The sequence below is a fragment of the Gymnoscopelus microlampas genome (genome assembly GCF_963454915.1).
Source record: "Gymnoscopelus microlampas genome assembly, chromosome: 15".
NCBI classification, from domain to species: Eukaryota; Metazoa; Chordata; class Actinopteri; order Myctophiformes; family Myctophidae; genus Gymnoscopelus; species Gymnoscopelus microlampas.
The window spans coordinates 45,898,357-45,925,268 of record NC_139952.1 but is presented as its reverse complement, the minus strand read 5'-3'; the positions used below and the strand labels follow the sequence as shown (position 1 = coordinate 45,925,268).

General features: G+C 38.2%; 2 protein-coding genes across 4 annotated transcripts in view; both read left to right on the top strand.

The window, feature by feature from the left end:
* Window positions 1-23,298, top strand: part of LOC311062252 (serine/threonine-protein kinase/endoribonuclease IRE1-like) — a 34,011-nt gene extending 10,713 nt beyond the window's left edge. Inside the window, exons 2-11 of one of the 3 annotated variants that reach the window (XM_084081137.1) lie at window positions 7,263-7,370; window positions 14,787-14,844; window positions 18,031-18,178; window positions 18,590-18,939; window positions 20,688-21,249; window positions 21,355-21,518; window positions 21,616-21,836; window positions 21,972-22,104; window positions 22,485-22,573; window positions 23,105-23,298. In XM_084081137.1, the coding sequence (XP_083937263.1) occupies window positions 18,133-18,178; window positions 18,590-18,939; window positions 20,688-21,249; window positions 21,355-21,518; window positions 21,616-21,836; window positions 21,972-22,104; window positions 22,485-22,573; window positions 23,105-23,234 (1,695 nt within the window). In that variant the 5' untranslated portion in view covers window positions 7,263-7,370; window positions 14,787-14,844; window positions 18,031-18,132 and the 3' untranslated portion in view covers window positions 23,235-23,298. The remainder of the gene's footprint in view (window positions 1-7,262; window positions 7,371-14,786; window positions 14,845-18,030; window positions 18,179-18,589; window positions 18,940-20,687; window positions 21,250-21,354; window positions 21,519-21,615; window positions 21,837-21,971; window positions 22,105-22,484; window positions 22,574-23,104) is intronic. The other 2 variants (XM_084081138.1, XM_084081135.1) reach the window with 2 other exon arrangements.
* Window positions 1-25,896, top strand: part of LOC311062256 (serine/threonine-protein kinase/endoribonuclease ire-1-like) — a 48,415-nt gene extending 22,519 nt beyond the window's left edge. Inside the window, exon 8 of the mRNA XM_084081145.1 lies at window positions 23,323-25,896. The gene's annotated coding sequence lies outside the window, so the exon portion shown is untranslated. The remainder of the gene's footprint in view (window positions 1-23,322) is intronic.
* The last annotated feature ends 1,016 nt before the right edge of the window (window positions 25,897-26,912 follow it).

Below are 26,912 nucleotides of genomic sequence, written 5' to 3'. Positions count from 1 at the left end.
ACGTTTTCAATCTACGAGAGTTGTAGGGTTCACCCCCCATGGAGACATGGACTTTCTGCACTATACCCCTCAGATACTCCAAACGTGTACAAATTGAAAATAAAGGTGCTTACCCCCAAGCCCCAAATGTTAACTGTCTCTACGCGGTAGTAGTTTAATGTAATAATCCATATCTTTCAATAGAGAAGTGTTTTAATGCCGTCTGTGGCCGATTCTGTCGGAAGTTCCCAATGGGCGGTAGTGACGGGTAGTGAGGGGGCGCATCCGGTGAAACCCGGAATTACACTAAATGTAAACAGGAAGTAAACGACGGTGAAAAAATGGTGTTCGGCCACAGACGGCATTAAAACACTTCTTTATTGAAAGATATGGATTATTACATTAAACTACTATCGCGTAGAGACAGTTAACATTTGGGGCTTGGGGGTAAGCACATTTATTTTTAATGTGTACACGTTTGTAGTATCTGCGGGGCATAGTGCAGACAGTCCATGTCTCCATGGGACGTCAGAATCATAAATACGTCTACGAGGGTTCAATTCAATTCAAAACTTTATTTCAGACACGCAGGGGGTCCATATATCATACAAATAAGACATACAGTATAAAAGTAAAAAGGGGGACAGACCCCCACTTAGAAACACCCCCACTTAGAAACACCCCCACTTAGAAGAACCCCCACTTAGAAACACCCCCACTTAGAAACATCCCCACTTAGAAACATCCCCACTTAGAAAAACGAACCCCCCCATCATCCTATTTTATTATTGTCTCCGCCAGGCCGAAAGGCATGGCAAGAGAGTTTGTTTTTTAATATATATTATTATTATTAATTATTATTATTATTATTATTACCCTTATTATCATTATTAATATTATTATTATTATTACCCTTATTATTATTATTATTATTATTATTATTATTATTATTATTATTATTATTATTATCGTTATCATTGTTATTATGCTATTGAAAAACGGACCCCCCCATCATGCTATTTTATTATTAATATATATTATTATTATTATTAATTATTATTATTATTATTATTATTACCCTTATCGTTATCATTGTTATTATTATTATGCCATTATTATTATTGATAATAATATTATGCTATTTAATGATAACAATAATATTAACAATAATAGTAATATTAATAATGATAATAATAACAATAAAGACAGCTGGAATTTAACTCATTTACTTAAGTAATGTACTTAAGTACTCTTTTGAGGTATTTGTACTTTACTTGAGTATTTCCAATACTTTTACTTCTACTCCACTACATCTCAGAGGCAAATATAGTACTCCACTACAATTATTTGAAAACTTTAGTTACTAGTTACTTGTCAGATAGCCTATATATTATGATATTATGAAACATATCTCTCTCTCTCTCTCTCCATATATATATATATGTCTTTTTTTTACGTGGTCTGCTCTTTTTTCTCTCTACACTCTATGCCAAAAATAGCCGATCTACAACCGCACAATGCCTAGCACTATGAGGCGTTGTGAGTAGGCTAAATCCTTTAATAGTGACCTCTATTCAATGATAGAAGTCTGAAGACTCTCGCCTCTATGGCTACTATATACGCCTGCCGTCGGTTCAAATCACTGTCTGTGACACAGAGTAATATATAAGACAACATTTAAGTAAAGTACTTGAGTAAATGTAGGCTACTTAACGCTGCTCAGCGCGTCTGCAGAGGTGTAAAGTAACTACCCTACTTTACACCTCTGCAGACCATAGACTGTATAGCTGCAGACGCGCTGAGCAGCGTTGCCAGATTCTGCGAGAGAATAAGCAACACTGCTAGTGGCTCCCCTTTGGCTTAGACTTGTCACATGACCTGTCTAAGCCAATGTGGAGCCTAGCAGTGTTGCCAGATTCTGCGAGACAAATCAGAAACCAGGTCTATGAAAACAGCCGCACTGTTTATTTCACACAGTATATGGCAGGCTACTTGATTTCAATAAATGAACCCAGTACATTTTACTGAGTTCCAACTGACACTAAAATGTTGATTTATTCATTCTGATCTGTTTGAAAAAAGAAGTATAGGCCTCTATCTTATACATGCCTCCTTTGTCATCATGATTTGTGTGCATGGGGATCTCATCTTAAACAAGCTCAGTGCTTAATGAGTCTTCCAGTTTAGTAGACCTTGTATTGCGAATTTGTACTTCCATGTACTGCTGTTCTCATGTCTTACTAAATAAAGTAAAGTCCTTGTCATGCCAAGGACCCCCAAAATTTGATGTAGGCTACTTGTCTGCAGAACACAGCATTCCATGCGCTTTCTCTCTCTCCCTCCTCTCTGGGGTCCACGGCCAAATACACATAATTTGTGGTGGGGTTCCTGACATGAAGGTGCCCCCCCCTCCTCTGAGTGGAACAACTATATACCGTAACAGCGGAATTTTACACGTGCGTAATTACGCACATAAGTGCATGTAACATAATAATACACAACGTGTGCTGTACATATAGCTCACTGTAGGCAAACATTCTTGGGGGTCTTCTTAGCATTGTGAGCTTGTAGATCGGCTATTTTTGGCAAAGAGCTTGACCGGACCTCTAGTTAGTTATAAATTAAGAATGTATTATTAATGATTTAAAAGGGGGGGGTGTGATCTTTCCACCTATACCAGAATAAACCATGGGCCTATTTAGCGCGTGCTGCACATCCCTGCCTGCATGGGTGCACAGTATAGGCAAAGTTCACAGCTCTCCTTCTCTCCTAATTCCCCACAAATAGTCCCCAGCAGCTGGCTGGGACCGGAGAGCAAGCTGCCATTCAGTCATGATTGATTGAGGTGATTGAGATGACATCATGATTTCTCCATGAGTCTTTTAACTTTCGAGGAAAAAAAACAACAACAATTAAATAGGTGTGGATGGCTTCAGTCAATGAATCAACAGCGGTCGTTAGCTCCCCACTGGGAGATCATAAAAACTTGATGGCCCATTCGGCGCACACATCAAAGGTGGTTAGGATCAAAGGCACTTAGTTTGTAGACAGACGCACGAGAGAGAGAGAGAGAGAGAGAGAGAGAGAGAGAGAGACAGGGAGAGAGAGAGAGAGAGAGAGAGAGAGAGAGAGAGAGAGAGAGAGAGAGAGAGAGAGAGAGAGAGAGAGAGAGAGAGAGAGAGAGAGAGAGAGAGAGAGAGAGCGCTTGCGCGGGCGGGTGTGTTACGGCCGCGGACCTTTGACAGACAAACATCCGTCGGAGCATAGTCAGCACCGTCAGCACACTCACTCGCACCAAAATTAGCCGATCTGCAAGCTCACAACACCTCGCAGCGCCAGGCGTTGTGAGCTTGTAGAGCGGCTATTTTTGGCAAAGAGCTTGACAGATAGATAGATAGACTGATAGATATACAGACAGACAGACAGACAGACAGACAGACAAACAGACAAACAGACCCATGCAGGGCGGGAGCGCACTCACGCCAATGTGCTAAATTATAATATAATAATAATAAGAATAAGGGTAAGAATAATAAGGGTAGTAATAATAATAATAGCATCAATTTGTTTATTGCACTGCACAGCATTTACGCACAGCCTCGTTTGGTTTGAGACACATGCAGTGTACACTGTCCAGTCTTGTCTAATATCAAACCAAACCAGGCTGTCGGGTGGACAGCTGTGCGCAATCTCATCTCATGGACGCCTCTTGAAGACTTCATTTATGGGCATATGAAGTGGACTATTATAGTAAGTGGACAGATTACGGTGAAAGTTTAATTTGATCATACGTCTGGTGGTTAGAATTCACGACCGTTGTTGTGAATTAGGTGAGAAAAATCCTTCAATCTGAATGTGGCAATTTGGAGAGCTCCAAGTTGCGCACGGATGCTTAATTTATTTTTCCTAGTTTCTTAAATGCTACAGTTTCTTCGAGAATATGTAATCTCCTATAGTTCACAAGGCGTGGCGCTGTGATGCATCCAAGTTCATGTTCATGTTACCAAGCCATATTGTAGTACAGTCAATAGGCTAATACTAGGCTGCTTTTAAATCTACAATGAAATGACAACGCATCTCCCTCCCATGCGCGTGTCGTTCTGCAATGATTTTTAATTCATTAGAGGCAGCAAATAAGCACACATTTAACATATTAAGCTCAGATGATTCCAACCAGGAGGAAAGAGACGGGAAGACAGGAGAGAGGAGAGGGAGAGAGACGGTATAATGCTTTTTATTTTATTTTTGTTGTGTCGACCTGCGCAGCGCGCCCCATCCCGCACCGCCATAATGGACTCTGAAAGCTTGGCTCATGTGTAGCCTATCATAATTATTCACAAAAGTAACATGGATATATACACTTAGGATTTAGAGAGAACCCTGAACTATTGCGCTTGAGATTTGGGTTCATTCTGGGTTAAAACTGAATCTCTCCAATGTCTCCAAACTAAAGGCCCAGAATTAATTGGAGACGACAAAAAGAAAGCAGTGCTGTTCACAAAAATGACATATGCCTATGGTTGTGGCAGGTGTAAACTTTAATATTATTTAATAAAGGAGGATTAATGAAGCATCAATACACACATGGTGTTTTGATGTTGGGCTGATTTGACAATAGATCAGATGCAAGTGTCTCATTAATGCGCATGAGATGCTTTACCAAGTATGCCTACATGAATTCACATTCATTGTGATTATATAGTCGGAATGGTGGTGTTTATAAATAGCAATGCGTCACAGTCGGAATAGCGATGTCTTTAAAACAAATGGGAAACATCTCCACTCCGAAGAATGGAAGTCAATCTTCTAAGTGGCGATGTGGAGGAATAGCGATGTGTAACCAGTAAAAAGATAAAAAGTTGTATACTACAGCTAGTCTTGGGCCATACTTTCACTTTCACTAACCTCGCATCACCAGACTTTACCAGACTTTCCACTTCGGAGGAAAGCCTGGTATTTGTCCCTTATTTGGAAACTAAAATACACGCCCCTTTATTGAATTGATGAGGGACGCACTTTGTTCTTATTTTTGGGAAGTAACATATGACACAAGCAAACAACTCATATACATATGCTAATAATACAGGTTGTGAACCACTCGCGTTGTGGCGTTGTGAGGGGGGTTCACAGTTCAAATATGATTATTTTGGGAAGTAGCCTACCCAGTTCAAATATGATTATTTTGGGGGGTCCCCAGTTCAAATATGATTATTTTGGGGGGTCCACAGTTCAAATATGATTATTTTGGGCGGTTCCCAGTTCAAATATGATTACACAGTTCAAATATGATTATTTTGGGCGGTTCCCAGTTCAAATATGATTATTTTGGGGGGGTTCCCAGTTCAAATATGTTTATTTTGGGGGTGTCACGGCCTGAAAAGTTTGGTAACCAACCCTTGGTCTAGAGAGCAGATGCTGTGATTCCATCAAACAGACCAAACCGCAAGGTGCTGTTCTTAATATCTGTGTTCTTTTACACCTGGTCAGCAGATGTTGCCAAGAGAAAAGAGAAAGCATCTCTAGGGCTGGAGTATTAGATTTTATTTATCACATGGAATCATTATTTGTTGTTATATGGTGCAATCTGTGGTGGCACACTTGAATCACTGATGTCTGAATCGTGTCTTTGTTTTTGCACACCACAACAATCCATACACCAATGACCATAGAATTTCAGAAAAGTTAATTGCACTTTCTCAGATTATACTTGATACATTCCCAATCAGTCCATAAGAAAGGAGGCAGTGTTTGATGTGTGGTCAATGCTGTAAATGAAAGTGTCAGTGCAAAGTTTACTCTCAATAAAAACAAATTCAAAATAAAATAAAAATAATTGAAAAGTGTACTGCTTGGAGTGGTTATTTAACCGTCTCCTCAGAGACACTGTTGTTGTCTCCGCTAGGCTGAAAGACATGGACAAGAAGATGTTTTGCACCCTGTCCGTCCGTCCGTCCGTCCGTCCGTGTGTCTGTCTATGAACAGCTAATCTCCGGCACTGTTAGCCCGGTCGCTGTGAAACTGTGCACAGGGGTTGACACTAAGGTCTCAGAGGCACTTGCCCGTCGGGCAAGTACAGGTAATTTTCTACTTGCCCACAGGTCTTGCCCACTTGCCCGAAAAGTAAATCGTCCTTTATAAAATGATAGGTTAAAATTGAATTACCGTTCAATTAAAGACTTATTTTTTACTTTCTACTTGCGAATTATGGGGCTGCAAGATAAAAAATATCATACCTCAATATGTATGCCAAATATCTAAATAGCTATGAATATGACTATAGGTTGAATATATTCTGATAGTACTCATTGCTATAGAGTGTTTGTTCAGTAACAGGGGTCTCTCTGTCTCTCCAGCTCTTTGATAGACAGAAAATAAATTTCCAGTTAGGTGACACCATTCAGCCAATCAGGAGAGAGTACCCATTTATCAGCTTCATTTTTATAATGTTCCATTATTCCGTTAATGTCATCACTTCCAATTTCACTGGTTTAATCTGTATCATGTCTGAGTTCTCTGTCCTGATTTGATAAAATTGGTATCCTGACCCGAAAAGGCATTTTCTGTTTAATAAAGAGCTGGAGAGACAAAATGTGCACCTGCCCGTGGGGCAACCAGATAGCAAACTTCACCTGCCCTACCATTTTATTTACCTGCCCCGGGCAGGCGGGCAGGTGTTAGTGTCAACCCCTGCTGCACATACTCCCTGGATGCCAAAGCCGAACCTCTGCCCCACATTTTTCAGATTGGCCTGTTATATCGCCACCAGGAGGCCGATTTTTGCCTAAGAAGAAATTGCACCCTTTTCTGTGTTGCAGATTAAACTTTTTCATAGATTTCATAGATAGCTTTATAGATTTGTTTGACAGCAACTATCATCAGTGTTGTGTTGGATTCATGTTAATGTGTATTTTCAGACATTTAACCACTTAAATCGTCAATACTTAGTCAATTTGACCTTTCACTTTTTACTTAGTAAACTTAGTTACTCTTTTTTCCCCTCTACCAAACCTCTTTGCCAAAAATAGCCGATCTACAAGCTCACAGTGAGCTTGTAGATCTGCTATTTTTGGCTAAAGGTCTCCTCAGAATAGGGATGCTATATAGGGTTCAAGTGGTTAATGTAAAAAAAAAACCTATAGGGGTCCTGGACCCCCTGTTGAAGACCCCTGAGTACCCGCTGTACCCATCTGTCTGTGTCCCTTTTGTGCCCATATATGGAGAGCTCTGTATCTGTCTGTCTACCTGTGTCCATTGTATGAACACACTCTCCTCATCCCATGCAGGGCATTCCAGCCAAGTGCCCTCCGGACCGTTCCATTGAAGCTGTCCAGGCCCCGAGATATTTGAAGTCCTCGGCAGGGGACAGTACTGTACTTAAGTACAATTTTGAGGTATTTGTACTTTACTTGAGTATTTCCAGTTTTCAGTACTTTTACTGACATCTCGATCTCAGAGGCAAATATTGTAGTTTTACTCCACTACAATTATTTGAAAACTTTAGTTGCTAGTTACTTTGTATATATTTAGATTATTATTACAAAACATGCACTAACCACTTCAGCCCTATATACATTTCGGCCATTTGAAAATAGACGATCTACAAGCTCACTTGTAGATCTGCTATTTTCAAAATCTTTTTATAGATTTGAAAACTTGTGAAATGGGACATTCTGCATAATGAGTATTTTCTACTTTTAGCACTTTAAGTACATTTTGATGCCAATACTTTTGAACTTAGTACTTTTTCCACCACTGGTCCTCGACTACATCGAGCACTGTCCCGTCGGCAGTTGCAATGATGTCCTCTCTGTTAAATACAGATACTTTGTTTTCTTGGCGTAGAGCTTGAGGCAGATCTTGCACTCCATTTCTACTGCCTTACATTTAGTCCATGAGCCAGAGCCTCAAAATTGAGCAATGATAATCAAAAGAGTGGGCAAAACCATACCTATATTAAATTGTTTATAGGGTCAATTTACAGTAAGTAAATAAATATATGATAACCTTTCCACAGAAGCAGCTTTTTCATATTTATCACAAATTTTGTTATTTTCCCCATACGTACATGACAGGTGAAAAAATGACAACATTTAAAAAATAGTTATCATAATGAAACTTCCCCAGTTGATTACTTACATGAAGACAATGATTTATCGTGTTACAAGTTTTCTGAAATTGTAAATTTGCAAATTAGTCATTTAGTCCATGAGCCAGAGCCCCAAAATTGTGCCAGAAATTGAATATTCCCTCGTTAAAAACCTTTGACTCCAACATCTTAACAAAATGAAATAAGAATGTTGACTCTGGCTTTGTCCAATGTTCCAATGTTGATTCTGGAAAGTTATGCAAATGTGGGCATATTTTCCTAATGCCTAATTTGCATATTTAAATATGCAATTTCAGAAACTTGTAATACGATAAATCATTGTCTTCATGTAAGTAAACAACTGGGGAAGTTTAATTATGATAACTATTTTTTAAATGTTGTCATTTTGTGACCTGTCATGTACGTATGGGGAAAATGACCAAATGTGTGATAAATATGAAAAAGCTGCTCCTGTGGAAAGGTTATCATATATTTATTTACTTATATTGACCCTGTAAACGATTTAATGTAGGTCTGGTTTTGCCCACTCTTTCGATAATGAAATCTTGTCTGGCTCATGGACTAATTCTCTGCTGTGTCCGAGACTCTGGCAATGTCATCTGCATAGTCCATGTCAGTAATCATACTAGCTTAGTCTTCCTCAGGACCAGTGTGAACCCCAGTGCCTCAAAACACTATTTTCTCATGAGGAAATAACAGGAGTCACACATGAGTGACACATCGCTGACAAAGCTGCTCTCAGATCACATTAATTATGTTAATTGTAATTGTAATTTTCCCATAATATGGGAAAAGTTATGCATGTGTGTCTGTATCACATCATTCGTGCCTCTCACCCAATCTATATGTGTGTGTGCCCGTGTGTATTGCAGCAGTGTCGTGCCCCCCCACCCTAAGCAATCTATGTGTGTGTGCGTGTGCCTGTGTGTGTGGTATTCTGCTTTCACCAGCCCAAAGTACAGGAAACATCTGCTATGTACTTCCCTTCTAAATTTCGTCATTTAACCAACTTCTGTTTTCCTCCTTGCTCCACTGTCACTGCTGCACAAACAGCTGAATACAATTCAAACACATGATTAGACATAATACAGTATGGTCATAAAACAATAAAATAAACCAAAATAATATAATCACATTCTTGATTATTTCTTCAGGATCAAAAAAGTAATATTAAGGAAGGACTGACTCATAGTCTCAAAGTATAAAAAGGATAAAAAATGAATTAACTCAACAATAATTCACAATAATAACCCTTTTGTCAAAATCATAGTACAGTACATCATAGTAAAATGAGTTCCGATAATTAATATCACACTTTAGCATCATTTATAATTGGTTCTACGGTATAACACAACCAAATTACAGATTAGATTCAGATTATATTCTCATCTATTTCTTCATTTCTTCATTTCTTCATCCTGTTTGCCACTGAGTGACCAGTCCTGTGGACATCTCCTGTGTCATACGAGGCCCTATCATGACCCAATGCACGTCCAGTAACTTTGGCCTCCAGTAACCAGTAACTTTTCATGTGTATGTATTACAGTAACATCCTGTCCCTAAGATGTTTGGGGAGCTTTTCACACACACAGCATTATGCAGTAAAGTGTTTTGATTCATTCTTCATTATTGTAAGCTTATAAGCAAGGTTTATGAGCCCCGCTGTGCTATACTCTTTCCTATTAATTCTTCTCTTCTTTGACCATCGTTTAATACAGTGGTTCTCAACCTGGGGGTCGCGACCCCCATGGGGGTCGCCAAATAATTTGGGGGGGTCGCCAGATTTTTTGTTGAATTAAAAAAAAAAAAAAGTTTTTTTTTTTTTTTTTAACAAAATATTTTTTTATGTTATCATTAATTCATGTTTTATCAGTTAATTTACTCAATTTACCCACTTTTTGCAAAAATGTTTTGATAATAAACAATTATCAAATAACCTATTATAATTAAATAACCTTCGCGCGCGCGAACGGGACCGCGCGCGTACACGCGGGGGGTCGCGGGAAATAATATCATTATTTTGGGGGTCGCGGCCTGAAAAGGTTGAGAACCCCTGGTTTAATAGGCCTAATAGGCAGACATGGAGACCATTATCACCTGCCCTGGGCTGGGATTTGCCATAAGGGGTCCAAGGTACCCAAGGTTAAGGGAAGCAGGGTTGAAAGACTGTTTTGAAAGCCATGTCTTTTGACACATAATGGGAACAGATATTCTATATAAAGTTAACTATATTTAACCACTTAAAGGTTCTATGACATTCATTTTCACTTTTTTTTTTTTTATCTTTTATGTTTTTTGGGGGGTTTTATGACCTCAATTACACCAAAAAAATCAGAACTTTGAACATTCAGTGGATTTTCTGTGGTCTGGGGTTTTCTGAATAATTAGGCTGAAAAGTAATCTTTGCTTTCCCCTTGGAGTGTGAAGCCACAGGCCATTAATCCCGCCCACTCTCCTCCTCGCCCCTCCCCTCCCCTATCCTTTCCCTTGGGGGGGGGGGGCAGAGGCGATGATTGACAGGCAAAATCTCTCAACAGCGACACCCGCAGGCAAAGATTCCTTTTTTCATTGCAGTTTAAAATGCTTTAGAAATGTGAGAGAAAAACACCTGCCATGGATCAATGGAGTGGAATTTGTTGTTAAAACGTTTTATACACGTTTGAAGGACCATGACAAAGACTTTTAATGTGTGGTAAAACTGAATGTCATGAAACCTTTAAACTCTATATGGTTGACCGGAGGCCCTGGGGCTTTATACTAGTGTCTTTTCCCTGGTGTTAGGTAGGACACCTAGCAGGTTGACAAGTAGCCTTTCCTGAAGCTCCTACGCCTAATATCTCCCCTGCCTAGTGGGGATTCCCTCTTGGCTCCCATGCCGAAGACCCAGGTTCAAATCCCGGGTCTTATGGTTGTAATTAACCACTTGAATCTTAGCATTCCTATTCAGGGGCTAACAGTGAACATCTGATGTACAAGCTCACAACGTGTCACAAGTAACGTTATCATGCATGTTGTGAGCTTGTAGATCGGCCATTTTTGGTTATTTGGTATACAGAGAAAACAGGAGAGGGCCAATTATAGGGCAAATTATAAGTCCTGGGGAATACGGTCAACTAAGTATATGGTTTAAGTTGTTTAGTCTCCACATCAGGAGAGGACATAAAACGTGGGATTACAGCTTTATTTTGGGGGGTTGGAGGGGGTGATATTATTCAAGTCTCTTGCATGAACAAAAATGGTGTTGCACGTTTTCTAATGTAACTGTAAAATTGTGGATTTCATAAACGTTAGTAAGGTTGTGATGTCTATTTACACAGCTCTCCTGTGGCCAGATTATATTACAATCTAGGTAGCTGGCTAGCTGTATGTTAAAGCTGTAGGCTACTATGTAACTTGATTGTAATTTTGTCCAATCTGTATGGTAGAGTATGTTAATACAATATAACTTATTCAATTGGGGTGGTTGTCTTTTGTCAGCGCTTGTGCAGGAAACCGGGTTCAAATCCGGGGTAGAAGATTAAAGTTACATCAAACAGACACAAATATTGACCAAATCATCAGCAAGTTAAGTGGGAGCTTGCTATAATGCAGTAACATGCCAGCACAAGCTATCATAAGCAGGCATGTGCTTTACAATATAACCAAACCATTCAGCATCGGAAGATATATATGACTGGATTTTCAGGCTGCTATGTGGTGTTCAAATCCAGTCCTATCACGCTGATCATCAATGGTCACGAGTTATGGCCATTTGAAATGTTAGACACTGCTATAACACTGCTGTAGTGCCACATAATGAGTGCACATTATTACATTATTTGTGTGACTATTGTCATGGCAGATCCCAGACCAGTTTTTTTTGTTCAGCTTCCCAACTTTTACCCCAATACCTATTTTTTCTGAAATCCCTCCTGTCTAACTGATTAGTGGCAGGGGGGGGGGGGGGGGCATTCCACACGTGTGGATCTGCAGGTATTTGTGAGTGAATCTCACCAAAAGAGTGTGAAGCTTGTCTCAAAACTATATGCGTGTGTTGGTGTACTTACAAATGCAGATTCAGCAATTCACACGCAGAATTGATTATTTACAAATGATATTTTATGATAAATGCACACACACGTATAATTATATTTTGTAAAAATTACAAATTCATTTTGACAAAAGTCACAAATATATAATTTGCATTTGCAGAATACAAAACACATTTGTAAATCATGGAAACACATTTGTAAATCATGGTATTGGATAATTATTCTCCCCAAGAGACAGTGCCTCAGTTCCACCGATTTTTTTTTGGAAACTTTAAACTTGTTTTGCTTTGATATAATAATAAAGAAACCTGATCCTTGAAATTAAAAATAGAGAAAAAGCTTCAATATGAATATCAACATCAACCTCAACAGTTACTTTTCTTTGAAATTACAAATAAACTCTTTTGACATTACAAGCACATAAAGCACAAATATATTGAAAAAATCTAATTGTGTTTGTACCACAGATGTGTTCATCTTGACTTCAACTTCAATATCAAATTCAACAAATGTATTTAGTTTGAAATTAAATAATAAGTATAACATAAGTATAACTCATAACTAAACTAACTATCCTAATAATGTGTCAGCCTGGGCCAACCACAAAAATGTTTAGAATGTGGAATTTAATTTGTCTCTGCCAGTGCTCCTCATGTCAACAGTGTGTGGTTTGGTTGGTTGTGAGGGCGGGGGGTCTATTTACTGCTCAGTGATCCAATCCTGTGTAGAGCCCGCCTACTGTATCCGGTCATTTGAACACACAAATAGAGCGTCGCAGTTCCCGCCCACTTCCAGTTGCCGGAAGTAAATACTCAATGCATTTTTCCCATTGACTTTTCCGAAAATATTTATATAAATTAATTTAAGCCTAGAATCAAGCTATCCAGGATCCAGGAACTTTTTTGAAAACGGCAAAACAAAGGGTATTTATTAAACATAGTATATCATATCATTAAATATAAAATTTAAAAAATCACAGAAAAAAAGGTTTTATCGTCATGATTCACCAGAATCCTGGATGGCTTGATTCTAGGCTTAAATTCATTGATATAAATATTTTTGGAAAAGTCAATGGGAAAAATGCATTGAGTATTTACTTCCGGCACCCGGATTCTGCGCAACTGCGATGCTCTATAGGCACGCACAAAGGCCGTTTCCGTATCCGGCCTAAACCGGATTTGCAACCTGTAAAGTGAACTGATCCTGATATAGCATTGACGTTGCGGCTTGCTAGTGAACCAAACTTCTCCGTGGAGTCAATAAACACCACAAACAGCACGGAATACTGTATGTTGACACAAAAACACTGGAACGATTTAAAGGCACTTTATAAGAAAACTAACACTTATTGGTGGACATGCGTTCGTGGCAGGTTATAATATGGGCTTTTGACAGTATTGCTTTCCCCTCTTCCACCTCAAGATTCAGATAGACTTATTAAAAGAAAATGTCTCTCCTACACTGTCCTACTGTCTCCCTGTTAGCTGTCCTACTGGCTGTCTCTCCTACACTGTCTCCCTGTTAGCTGTCCAACTGTCTGTCTCTCCTACACTGTCTCCCTGTTAGCTGTCCAACTGTCTGTCTCTCCTACACTGTCTCCCTGTTAGCTGTCCAACTGTCTGTCTCTCCTACACTGTCTCCTGTTAGCTGTCCTACTGTCTGTCTCTCCTATACTGTCTCCTGTTAGCTGTCCTACTGTCTGTCTATCCTACACTGTCTGTCTCCCTGTTAGCTGTCCTACTGTCTGTCTCTCCTACACTGTCTCCCTGTTAGCTGTCTTACTGTCTGTCTCTCCTACACTGTCTCCTGTTAGCTGTCCTACTGTCTGTCTCTCCTACACTGTCTCCCTGTTAGCTGTCTTACTGTCTGTCTCTCCTACACTGTCTCCTGTTAGCTGTCCTACTGTCTGTCTCTCCTACACTGTCTCCCGGTTAGCTGTCCTACTGTCTGTCTCTCCTGCAGTCTCATTCTCCTTGAGCAAGGAAGGAGCATAAAGGATAACATTTTTTAACTCCCTTTACAGATTGGGTTAGGGTCAAACCGATATTGCACAATGTACTGTATACAAGGTATCTGTACATGATGACAATTACTGCTATAGTATTTATCGATGCTGTCTGGAAAAAAACTCATATCTCCATATTTAAACTTTTTGTTTTTTTGTAAATTAAAGGTAGGGTAAGTGATTTACTTTGGTTAAAACAAGTGTTAAATAGCTCTATATTCTGATAGTACTCATTGCTATAGAGTGTTTGTTCAGTAAAAGGAGTCTCCATGTCTCTTCAGCTCTTTATTAAACAGAAAATGCATTTTCAGTGCTCTCTCCTGATTGGCTTAAATGTTGTCACCTACCTGAAAATGTACTATATTCTGTTAACTAAAGAGCTGGAGAGACCCATGTGACCGGAAAAACGCTCTGTAGCAATGATTGCTATCAGAATATAGTACTTTAACCTTTTTAACAGAACAAAAAAAAAGATTACCAAAAAATATCACTTACCCTACCTTCATCATACTTCAGTGTCACACAAAAGTAGCAAAATAGACCAAACTAGAACACACAAAGCATCACATCGTGACATTTAAATTGGTATTTCAGTACAGTAGAGTTTAAATGTTTAATTGTTGTATTTCTGTCTTCCTCCCTCCTATCTCTGTTGTTCTCTTAGGTGGTTAAAGTTCGCCATCTAGTGGACAATTTGTGGAATCTCTGACTGAAAATCACAGGTATGTTTTTATGCTGCCTGATCAGTTAATGTGTGTGTGTTCTATCTAATGTAATATTATGCACAGTACCAGTATGTACTGTGAATGGCTTTACTTTCATTGACCTATGTGTCTGTTAATCCAACACAAATCATGATGTTGGGCCTGTTAGTATAGGTGCAAACATGTTCGAGATTGTAGATCGGCTATTTTTGCCGCTACTGGAGAGGTTTTTAACTATGCACAACAACAACATCAACAACAACATGAGGTATGTGCACTGTCCAGAAAATTAGCACAATGGTTGTTGTGTCTGAAAGCAGTCACTATAGTTCAATAAACACACTGATGTACACAAGCACAACTCTGCGTCACACACGCACATGATTTCATACACAGACACTTGGCAATGATTTAACTTATAATACACTACCACACACACACGCACACGCACGCACGCACGCACGTGCAAATAAAAGGTTAAAACATGGAGCGAATTGAAAGGACTAAAAGTATGCAAATGGTGAAGAAATGCCAAAAAATACCAAACACACAATTATAGGGCAACACATTTAAGTTCCTTCCCTTGTAGTAGGCTGACATCCAAGTGTGAAAAACAGGTGAACTTAAGAAAAGATCCAAGGCACTCTACTCAGTTAAGTTAAAAAGCCTTTATTTTGTAATGGCTTTGCTTGGCCCAAAAAAACGCACATGTGACCAATGCGTTTCGGCTCAAGGGCCTTCATCAGGGTCCAATAATCATTTACATGTGTTGACCTACAATTGAACCCTCTTATAACTAAGTAAGGACCCACGCAGCGCTTCCTTGTTTGTTTATTAAAGACAATTATAGAGATGTGAAGTAACCAACCCTCCACCGTCCAGACAGCCACACACACCACCAGTCTATTATCAACTTCTTGGTGTAAGAAGGCTGACATAGAACATAACAAAAATAACCTATCACATAAATAAATAGTAAAGCTAATAATGCCAAGACAAGAATAGAACAAAATTAAACAACTGCATCAACAATAAAACTAAACAGCAGTGGCAGTCAGTCTAAGTAAGTAGTTAAAGGGATAGTTCACCCAAAACCTTTTTTTACCTATCGATTAGTCACCCCATGAAGACATAGAAATATTTTTTTTCGCATTCCTAAGACAATAATTTGATGACCAGCGCACCGTAGGCAGCGGTTCCGGTAGGAGATACAAAGGAGACTCTTTGTGTCTCCTTCCGGAACAGCTGCCGGTCATCAAATTATTGGCTAAGAAACTAACCCTAACCCTAAAATATCCATGAATTCAAGTCTTCATGGGGTGAGTAATCGATAGGAAAAATAGTCATTTTGGGGGTGAACTATCCCTTTTAAAGGTATATTATTTGGTTAAAATAAGTGTTAAATATATCTGTATTCTGATAGTACTCATTGATGTAGAATGTTTGTTCAGTAACAGAAGTCTCCCTGTCTTTCCAGCTCTTTGGTAAGCAGAAAATGCATTTTCAGGTGGGGATACCTATTTGATCCAATCAGGAGAGAGAACTCGATACAGATTAAACAAGTGAAATTGGAAGAGATGACACAAATAAATGAGCAGACACAATTTGAACAGGAACACTATAAAATGTAAGCTGATAAATGGGTACTCTCTCCTGATTGGCTGGTCATTGGTCACCTACCTGAAAATGTATTTTCTGTTTATTAAAGAGCTGGAGAGACATGGAGACCCCTGTTACTGAACAAACACTCTTTAGCAATGAGTACTATCACAATATAGTGCTCAGGCCTGTGCCGCGGCATGGTGGTCCAGTCACCCGAGGCTGCGATGCCAGCCTGACAGCATGTCGTGAGTTCGAATCCCGATCACCTTTGCTCCGCGTCACTCCCCATTTTCTGTCAGTCCTATCATTACATTTGTGCAAATCTTTGAATATATATCTTTTTTAAAGTGAACATTTTTAACTCAAATCTTTGCTTCTGGGGGTCCCTGGAACAACATATTTTGAGATGGCGGTCTGCAGCCAAATACATATCATTTTGTTAAAAAAAAAAGTTGTACATTAGTAGAATCCCCAGAAGCAAAGATTTGAGTTACAAATGTTTGCTTTAAAAAAATATGTATTCAAAGATTTGCACACATTTTCATGATCTTTAAAAAAAAAAAAAAAATAGCACATCTACAAGCTCATAGCGCTACGAGCTTGTATATCTGCTATTTTTGAAAAACCAAAGTATAAGATAATGGTTTAGTGGTTAAAATCTAAAATGACTGATGCTTTCCCGGTCTTAATGAGTTAAAACAAATCTTTGAGAAAAAGAATATAGTGCTTAAACCTTAGAACAAACAACGTTTTGTTCTAACCAAAAAATATCACTTACCTTTACCTTTAAGTAAGTACAGTAAATAAGTATACATTATAAACAAACATTAAGGAAGGCTCAACACCTGGAAGCAGGGGTCACTAGGATGGGACATAAAGTATATCAAACAGAGGGTCAGACACACAGTAGGTTTGGCCTCATCTTAGAATCTAAAATGATCACCCACTAGAGCATTACACATAACAGTTACAATACACACACGCTAGTTCATTGATCAGGAAACCTCGCAAATGTGTCGCATGGATTTTCCTTTTAATTTGTGGCAACAAATTAGGTCTTAAATGTAACTACAGTAAGTAAAAGGTAACTAGTAACCGATTACTCTAATTGCAAAGCTAACACGTTAGGGTACTCGTTACCCAAAAAAGTATTCTGTTACAGTACCGGCTTTCATTTTAACGCTGTTACCCCGAACAATGGATTTGAATGACCCCAAGTGATGCACTGATGTTCTGATCAGCCCAACTATCTCTGAGTTAATCGGCAACTCGGAGTAGGGCGTCTTTAAAATGTATAAAATGACTCAGATGACAGATTGAGATATTCAAGTTCACAGGATAAGAATCTTAGCGTTGCTGTCGGCCATTTTTCAACTTTTTATATTACATTAATGCCTTACTTCGTCATACTAAAGTAGCAAAAATAGCCGATCTACAAGCTCACATCACATAAGCGTTGTGAGCTTGTAGATCGGCTATTTTTTAGGTATTTCACATTTTCTGAAAAGTAACAGTTTTGGACATACAAGGTTTCCGCCAGACAGCGACGTTATCCTGAATCATCACCTGTCATTCCAACAATCTATTCCTCCGCCCCTCTAGGTAAGAAGGCCCTCTGCCATCCCCCCTCTTGGTGCAGGTGTCCTGGGCTTGGTGGAGAGGCAGGATCCCCTCTCTGTGGCCTCGCTGGAGTCCCTGGAAACCATGTCTGAGGGCTTTTGGGGCTCCAAAGCCCCTGGGGCTCGCTCAAGTAAGTCACATGCACAAGGATTTTCGCATAAGAATTGAATAAGTGTGGAAAAACTCATTGGTTTGTGATCAGATTGACTGCTTAATGAACAGTAAAGGCGATAGGATTAGTTAGACCTGGCAGTTAGCCTGGTCCTAACTTCACAGCTAAATTTCAATGGTAACTAAGGTAGGATTGCTTCAATTTTCTTTCGTGAAACCGAGTCATGGATAAACGTACCCAGGGTGAACTGGCTAAGCTAGTCTGGCAAGATAATTCAGCTTTCATGAAACTGATTAATGGCTAATCCTGGATAAATTAAGCCAGGATAGCTGTTAAATCCAGGCTTAAACCCTAATTCTGCTTTCGTGAAATAGGCCCCTGTTGGTCTACTCTATATGTAAATACATTACATTAATACAAATACTTTAGAGCTACCACCAGGCCGGTCAACAGCAGCAGCCAGCTACCACCAAGCTGGTCACCAGCAGCAGCCAGCTACCACCAAGCTGGTCAACAGCAGCAGCCAGCTACCTGGGCGGTCATCATCAGCAGCCAGCTACCTGGACGGTCAACAGCAGCGGCTAGCTACCACCAAGCTGGTCAACAGCAGCAGCCATACACCAAGCCGGTTGCTACCACCAGGCAGGATAATAGAAGATGCCAGCTACCACCAAGCCGGTCGCCAGCAGCAGCCAGCTACCATCAGGCCGAGGCCGGTCAACAGCAGCAGCCAGCGACCACCAGGCCGGTCAACAGCAGCAGCCAGCTACATGTACCAGGTCTGTGATCTCATACTAGAGCTAAAATGTCTAATAGGCAGCCATCATCAGAGGATGAAACTGTTATTACCATGAGCAACAGAAAGATGTAGGTCAGAGTAAGGTAACGTTAGTACTCGATTCCACTCTCATGTCATTCTTAATGTTTTCCTCCATGTCTGTCCCGATTGGTCCTTCAGCCATTCATCACATGACACTGTGTCAGCCTCAGCCTCCCTGTGCAGTTTCTTAAACATAATGTTCTTTCTCTTAGATCACTCAAAGCCTATGGAAACTTTCATATTGTCCTTTCCCAGGCTCACTTAATAATGTCCCTCTCATGTCCCTCTCTAGCATTTCATTATCAATCCACTTGATGAGGGCAGGTTCAACTACAGTGTGCATTCATTTACTGTCTCTATCAAGTTTCACTGTGTGCATAATGCAAATCATGACTGGAAAGTATCAAATAATTATATCTTCATGAAAAACATACTATCTTTGGGTAGCCAGCTGTAATGTGACAGGTTACTGCGAGGCACAGTATTAGGGAGTAACGTTAAAAAAAATAAAAAGGGGATTTATTTTAAACTATGGTAATTCTATTAAAATAATCAAAATGAACACAGTAAGCAGATGACTTGATTGCCTTAAGGGAATTATTTAAACATTTGTATAAGAATGATTCTGTCCAAAGTTTTTACATCCATATGCAGTGTTAATATTGACAGATTTTTTTAATTTAGTTTAGTCATAGTCTTTTGAATAGAATTCTGTTAAGTTTTAGTCGTATTTTAGTCATCTGAAATGTTTTAGTTTTAGTGTAGTTTTAGTCGACTAAATATCATAAGATTTTAGTCGACTAAATCTACAGTTGATTTAGTCGACAAAAATGTATTTTGGCAGTGCCTTGATGGCGTTGTAATGACTGATTTTACACTCGGTTGCATGCTGAAAATAGCCCAAGCTCACAACGTGTCGCGCTGCAACGTGTTGTGAACTTGTAGATCTGCTATTTTCAGAGCACAACACCCGAGCGCAACCAAGCATAAAATGACTTGTCTTTTAGTTCTACTGGATCTCTTCTCCTAGTCCCTCCCCAACATTTTAGTCTAGTTTTAATTTGTTGACAAAATTGTCAGTATATTTAGTCTTAGTTTTTAGTCATCGTAGCTTAGTTTATATTTACTTTTCGACAGTGAAAAAAGGTAGTCATTATGACTACTATGACACATTTTTCGTCATAGTTTTAGTCAACAAAGTTAACACTATAAGCGGTTAATCACTGTAAGTGGTTTACATAGTGTAACACACTATGTAAACCAATGACGAGTGTACTTACTGTAGGGCAATGACACCAGTGTACTTTGATTTGCATATACAGTAAAATAGCCATACATGTATATTATAGAAATCATCGATCCACACTCTCATCAGGATGTTTGTATACAATCCTTTACACAGGTTTACATCAGTTTAAATTCACACACACACACACACACACACACACACACACACACACACACACACACACACACACACACACACACACACACACACACACACACACACACACACACACACACACACACACACACACTGTTAGTGTTTAATCTATATGGCTCTATTTTCACTGACCTGTTAGTCTACTTTATTATGTAAATACATTAAATTAATGCAAATACCTTTTTAGAACCATAATGTAGAAATTCATGCTGAAAGCATAAAGATATTGAATCTGAGATGTTACCATCCTCTGTTTATTCCAGAAATCAATCTCGGACGCAGAAAAAGCTCTGGGTGAGCTCTGGGTGGAGCCGAAAGATAACCCTGATCCTAGTACATCAACAACACCACGAAAATGGCTCCCAGTCAGTAAAAGATGGAGGCCTCAGTTAGAGAAGCTTGCAAAGATTGACGACAGTAAAGTTGTCAAAGTTAAGAGTCTTGTGTTTGTGAAAGATGAGGAATTCCGCATAGCACAGGGAAGTATGGGAACTGAGGTCTTCTTGGGGTTAACTGTTGATGGGACTGAAGTCGCCGTTAAGAGAATGCCTAAATCCTACTGCCAAGCGCTGAAGCATGAGAAAGACTTTTTACGTCTTCCAGAGCTTGATGATCCTTTGATAGTGCAATATGTTGACTTTGCAGAGGATGAGGACTTTGGTTACCTTGCTCTTCAGTTATGTGAATACACACTGGAAGAATACATAAAAACACTTCCAGAACAGAGGAGGAAACAGCTTGCAGAACAGTTTCTCAAAAGCTTAAGAATTCTTCATTGTCAAACTCTTCTCCATCGGGATATAAAGCCTCAGAATGTCTTGATTGGTAAGATACAAAAGAAAAAATATATAATATCAGAATAAGCAACTTAATTCATTTTCTCAATCTTAAACCCTTTATTATATTGATTTGTAACATTTTGGCCTGCAGATATTCATGGCAAGGCAAGATTGGCAGATTTTGGAATAAGCCGAAAATTACCCGAAGGACAAAGCACCCTATACACACCCGTTGCAGGAACAAAATACTGGAAGGCAAAGGAGACTTTGGATGAAGACAGTAAAATCCCATATAAAAGAAGCACTGACATCCAGGTTGTTGTTGTTTTTTTATTCTGTGTAAAACTATTGAATAATATTCTCATTAATTCAATTAAATCTCAAAATGTTCTTACTCATTTTCATTTTTAAGGTGGCTGGAATGTTGATATATTACATCCTTTCTGGAGGACACCATCCATTTGGCAGAGGCGCTAGATGTGAGGCCAACATTTTGGATGGCAAGTACGATCTGAGAGATGTTCAGGATGTGGTTGCTAAGGATCTCATTGAGCAGACGATCAACGAAGACCCAAAGAAAAGACCTAAAGTGGAGGAATGTTTGGCTCATCCCTTTTTTTGGTCAAACGCGAGGTATGATAGAAACTGTTCTGTTCCACATACAGTATTATTCATTCATTCACTAATCTTTAAACATTATTTCAGCTCATCTTAATCAGTGAGATCTGACAGTATGTTTTAAGCCTATGCCTAATATGTTTTTTTCAGGAGAGTAAGGTACTTGAGATGGGTTGGAAAACACGAGGAAGTTGTGAAACTTGGAGAGGATGCTGACATGGACCTCCTCGCAGCATTAGACCATTATGCTGAACTGGGAGGCTTCAACACATGGAAACAAAAGGTGAGTTTATTACTAATAGTGTGAGAAAACAGTAAAACAACAGTTGCACTATGACCTTTTGTTTTTATTTTCTCTAATTTATTCCCTCTATTCTTTATTTAGTTTCAAATGCCTTTTTAATGTCTTTAAATGTTCTTATTTATGAAATATACAAATGGGGGGGGGGGGGGGGGGGCTTTACATGCAATGACTTTTGCCATATGCTATTTAATTGTCCCCAATAAAAAAGTATTTTAAAAAAAAGAAATATACAAATGCACTTTGACAAAGTAGCTAAAAGCCTAATTTCAGGCTCACATCAACAAAAACAACAACAACAACAACAACTTATGTTTTCAAGTCAAACCTTTATCTTTAATATATACTGTGTGGTTTTCCAGTTCCCACAGGAGTGGGAGGTCCTGGATGAATACCCTGAGGACTCATTTGGACTGCTGTGTTTCATATACATTCTCTATCTCGAGCACAAGTGAGTTGAATTAGATTTAAAAAATAACACAAATAGAAGTCACATTTATTATTTAATAAAATGTATGGAGCTCAAAACAAAATAATTGTAAGCAGTGCAGTCAATGACACCAGTGTACTTTGATTTGAATGTACAGTAAAATAGCCGTATATGAAAGAAATCATCGATCCACACTCTCATCAGGATGTTTGTATACAATCCTTTACACAGGTTTACATCTGTTTAAATTCACACACACACTCAATGTATGTGATCAGAATAGTCAACCACATGTGTCCACATCCACTGGACAAAGAAAATACACATATTTTATTTTTATATTTTAAATAAAATACCTATATTTTAAATAATATACATCCTCTTCTATTGAATCTTGTCTATTGGGAGACATGAAGGTTACTTAAATGATAAAAAAAAAAAGAAGTTTGACCATATGGCAGCCATCGTGATATGGTGGTGGTATCACTATAGTTGTGAATGAGGTCACCATCAGAAGTAGTGATTTGTTTGAGCACTGCTTTGTGTTCACAGTGCAGAGGCTGCAGCTGGTATCAACCTGATGGAGATGTTTCCTGATCTGTTTGGATACGTTTACAAGTTTGCCAAAGAACAAGGCTGGAACTCAAGGCATCGGGCCTCGAGTGATTGTGTGATTTCCTGAACGCAGTAGAATATACAGTATCAGCACCAGTGCTGCATCCATAAGACATTGAGAGTCATGTTCCATTCTACCAGTGGAAAAGAATCAGGACTAATAGACTCAAAGTGCCTTTTTTTCTATATACTTTTATTGCAATTCATTCATGGTTTTACAATATTTACATATCCTTGATTTTCATCTTTTAATATGCACCCAGTGATCTGCTCATTTAGAACAAAGTAAATAAAAAAACATAATAACACACTTTTACGTCTAAATTCAACATTTAAGTCCATGTACAGTATCTGTATTCATCAATACGTCTCATTTGACTTCCAAAGAAACAAAATCCGTAATTAATAGTAATGCATTCAAAGTGAACAGAAGGACTCTCTTCAATTGGCATTCTAATATGCAGATATGTCCCGCTTTGTTCTCCTGCTAATTATAATCTTTTATGTGTTTTATACAATGTTTTATTTCCTTGTGAATTACATATTGCTGCTGTCGGGCAGAAGTGTTGTATCATATTCATAGTGTTTTATTTTTATTTTTTATTAATTCCCTATTTATACTTTGTCGTTTGACGGTGTCATGCAAAAGAAGTGAAAATAGCAGATTTACAAACTTAGAACGTGTCGCGAGGCGATGTGAGCTTTTAGATCTTCTATTTTTTTTTATTATTATTATTTTTTTTTAAGAATTTAAAGTTTTGGATTTTTTTCATTTAATTACATTCCCCAAATAGAGTCCAGGTTGACAGTGGTTAAAGGGATATTTCACTTTCAAAAAATGTTTTGCTCATTTTATTGTCTACTCAGGCTTTTTTGAGCCCCCCAGACAGTTTTTAAGTTGCTTGATTCAGTATTTGATATTCATTTTATCAGACACGCCCCTTTACAAACCCATTATAACTTCAAACGCATTTTTCAATATTGTTAGATTCATTAAAAACACCCGTCCTTGGTTTTGGTGACTCATCCTTCCCTACGTGAGGGGGCCGTGTTTTTTCCATTACTTTTTTCATTTATATATATATTTTTTTTTATTGTATTATCATTTTATTTTTTTCCAAAACAAATATCAAAAATAAATGAAAAAAGCAATTGAAAAAACACGTCTCCTCACGTATTAGAAGGACAATATCAGTCACCAGAACCAAGGAGGGGTGTTTCCGATTAATCTAACATGGTTAAAATGAAGTTTACAATGGGTTTGTATAGGAAGGGGACGTGTCTGATAAAATGAATATCGAATATCTAAATACTGAATCAAGTAACTTAAAAACTGTCCGTGGTGCTCCCAAAAGCCTGAGTAGACGATTAAATGACCACTTTTTAATTCTGATTCTGATTTTATAAATATTTAACCCATGAAAAGTATTAACAAGCTTGTGACTAATAATCATCAGAACACCGGTTCTTATTTCCATTCCCTGAAATGTAATGTTTATTTTTATGTCAAATTATCCACCCGGCCCGACAGACGGAATTTATTTTATGTTTAATGTGCTGTGCCCCCAAAATAATCATATCTGAACTGCGGACCCCCTACCCTGACAAGCACGGAAATGTAGGAGTTGAGGCATTACATTTAGTTTGACTCGATTCTACTGATAATATTGTGAAAATAGCCGATGTACAAGCTCACAAGGCTATTTTCAAAATGTTTGCTTCTTTTTTAGGTAATATTTGACAATTTGGCCAAAGTTTGAAAATGTTTATAGTGTAGTTTGTTGATTACTTTTGATGCAGTAATGGTCTAAATTATTTTCATTTGAGAAGTATTAAAAAGTTCTAAAAGGCCCTTAAATTGTCACTTTAGAAATGTGAAGATACCCTGTTTACACTTATACTGTATGTTGGTTTGTTTATAGTTGAGAAAACAATATTGCACATTAAGCAAATCATCTGGGGACCCCCCACAATAATTTGGAGACCACCCTGGGGGTCCCGACCCGCAGTTTGAGATCCACTGCTCTATTCCACTTCAGGGTTTTTCTGGAACTAGGAATGCATTTTGGTTTCTGGTTTTATAAATATGTTCTCTTTTTATAAGACTATATTCCAGACTCTGCTGTTTATTTCTGACTTTTCTTTACTTTTTAGATGATGTTTTGATACTTTGTATAATCCAACATTTACCAAACTTTTCAGGCTTCGTACCTCCTGACAGGGTTCATGCCCCCCGATCACCCACACCTTTTAAAAAGCAACAACAAAAAACTATCATTGCCTATTTACTGCCACTTTAAAGTTGAATCACTAAATAAAAATATTAAATTAGACCTAGTGCATTTTGAGTGCATTTATTTATTCGTTAAAATGTATTTTTATTCATGTATTAAAGACCTAAATTAAACATAGAAAGGAGATGTTTTAATTGCATGCCACCATTAAATATTTCCCGTGCACACTTTGGTAATCCCTGGTATTATCCATGTTTATATAGTCTGTGAGATCTGGTGAGATGACATGTCCCATGACCACTTTAAACACTATTTTATACTTTGTTGTACAATAGTGTCACATCGTGAGATTAGTCGATCTACAAGCTCAGAACAGTAAGGGTCCATTCAGTTCCATTTAAACACCCTCAGACATCATGTTGTGAGCTTTCCCCCCTGTGTTTTTCAAAAACCTTTGTGGGGAAAAAAGTAAAATGTTTTCCTATAATGACCGAAACGGGGACTGCAGGTTGGTTAAAAGTTTAACCTTTTGTCAAAACATTGGATTTCTTAATAAAATGTCATCGTTGTTATGATTGTGTGATTCTGCTTTTTCCCTTACAAATGTCATTGTCATGTCTTCTGTTGAGAGTTGAGACATCATATCCAGTGATAGTGTTCTTTATAGAGATATTAATCTGATCTTTATGTCTTGTGTTGAGACATCATATCCAGTGATAGAGCTCTTTATAGAGAGATATTAATCTGATCTTTGTCTTGTGTTGAGACATCACATTCAGTGATATGGCAGCTTCCTAGGAAAACACAATAAGAGTTAAATGGCTCTATATTCGGATTGCTATAGAGTGTTTGTTTTAAGCAGCACTATTTTAAATAAAATGTAATGTTGTCCAATCTGTATGGTAGAGTATGTTAATACAATATAACTTATACAATCTGTATGTAGAGTATGTTAATACAATATAACTTATACAATCTGTATGTAGAGTATGTTAATACAATATAACTTATACAATCTGTATGTAGAGTATGTTAATACAATATAACTTATATAATCTGTATGTTAGAGTATTTTGATTCAATCTGTATGTTAGAGTATTTTGATACAATCTGTATGGTAGAGTATGTTAATACACACACACACACACACACACACACACACACACACACACACACACACACACACACACACACACACACACACACACACACACACACACATGCACGCGCGTGCGTGTGTGCGTAAAATATCTATTTTATTTCATGTCAGAAGTTCTACATTTCTGTACAACAATGCATTGATATGTATCTCTCCTGAAAGAGGTCAAAGATCATTGTCCTCCTGACTGCCAACCTCAGATGTCTTCAACATGTAAAGAATCTCGTCATTTTAGGGACAAGGCCACTTGGCCTGTGTTGTTGTAACTTTTCTGAGAGCACAAAAGCCAGGGTACGAAGGCCATCAAATAAAACAAAGTAAATTATTTAATGTAATTAATTATAATTTTTAA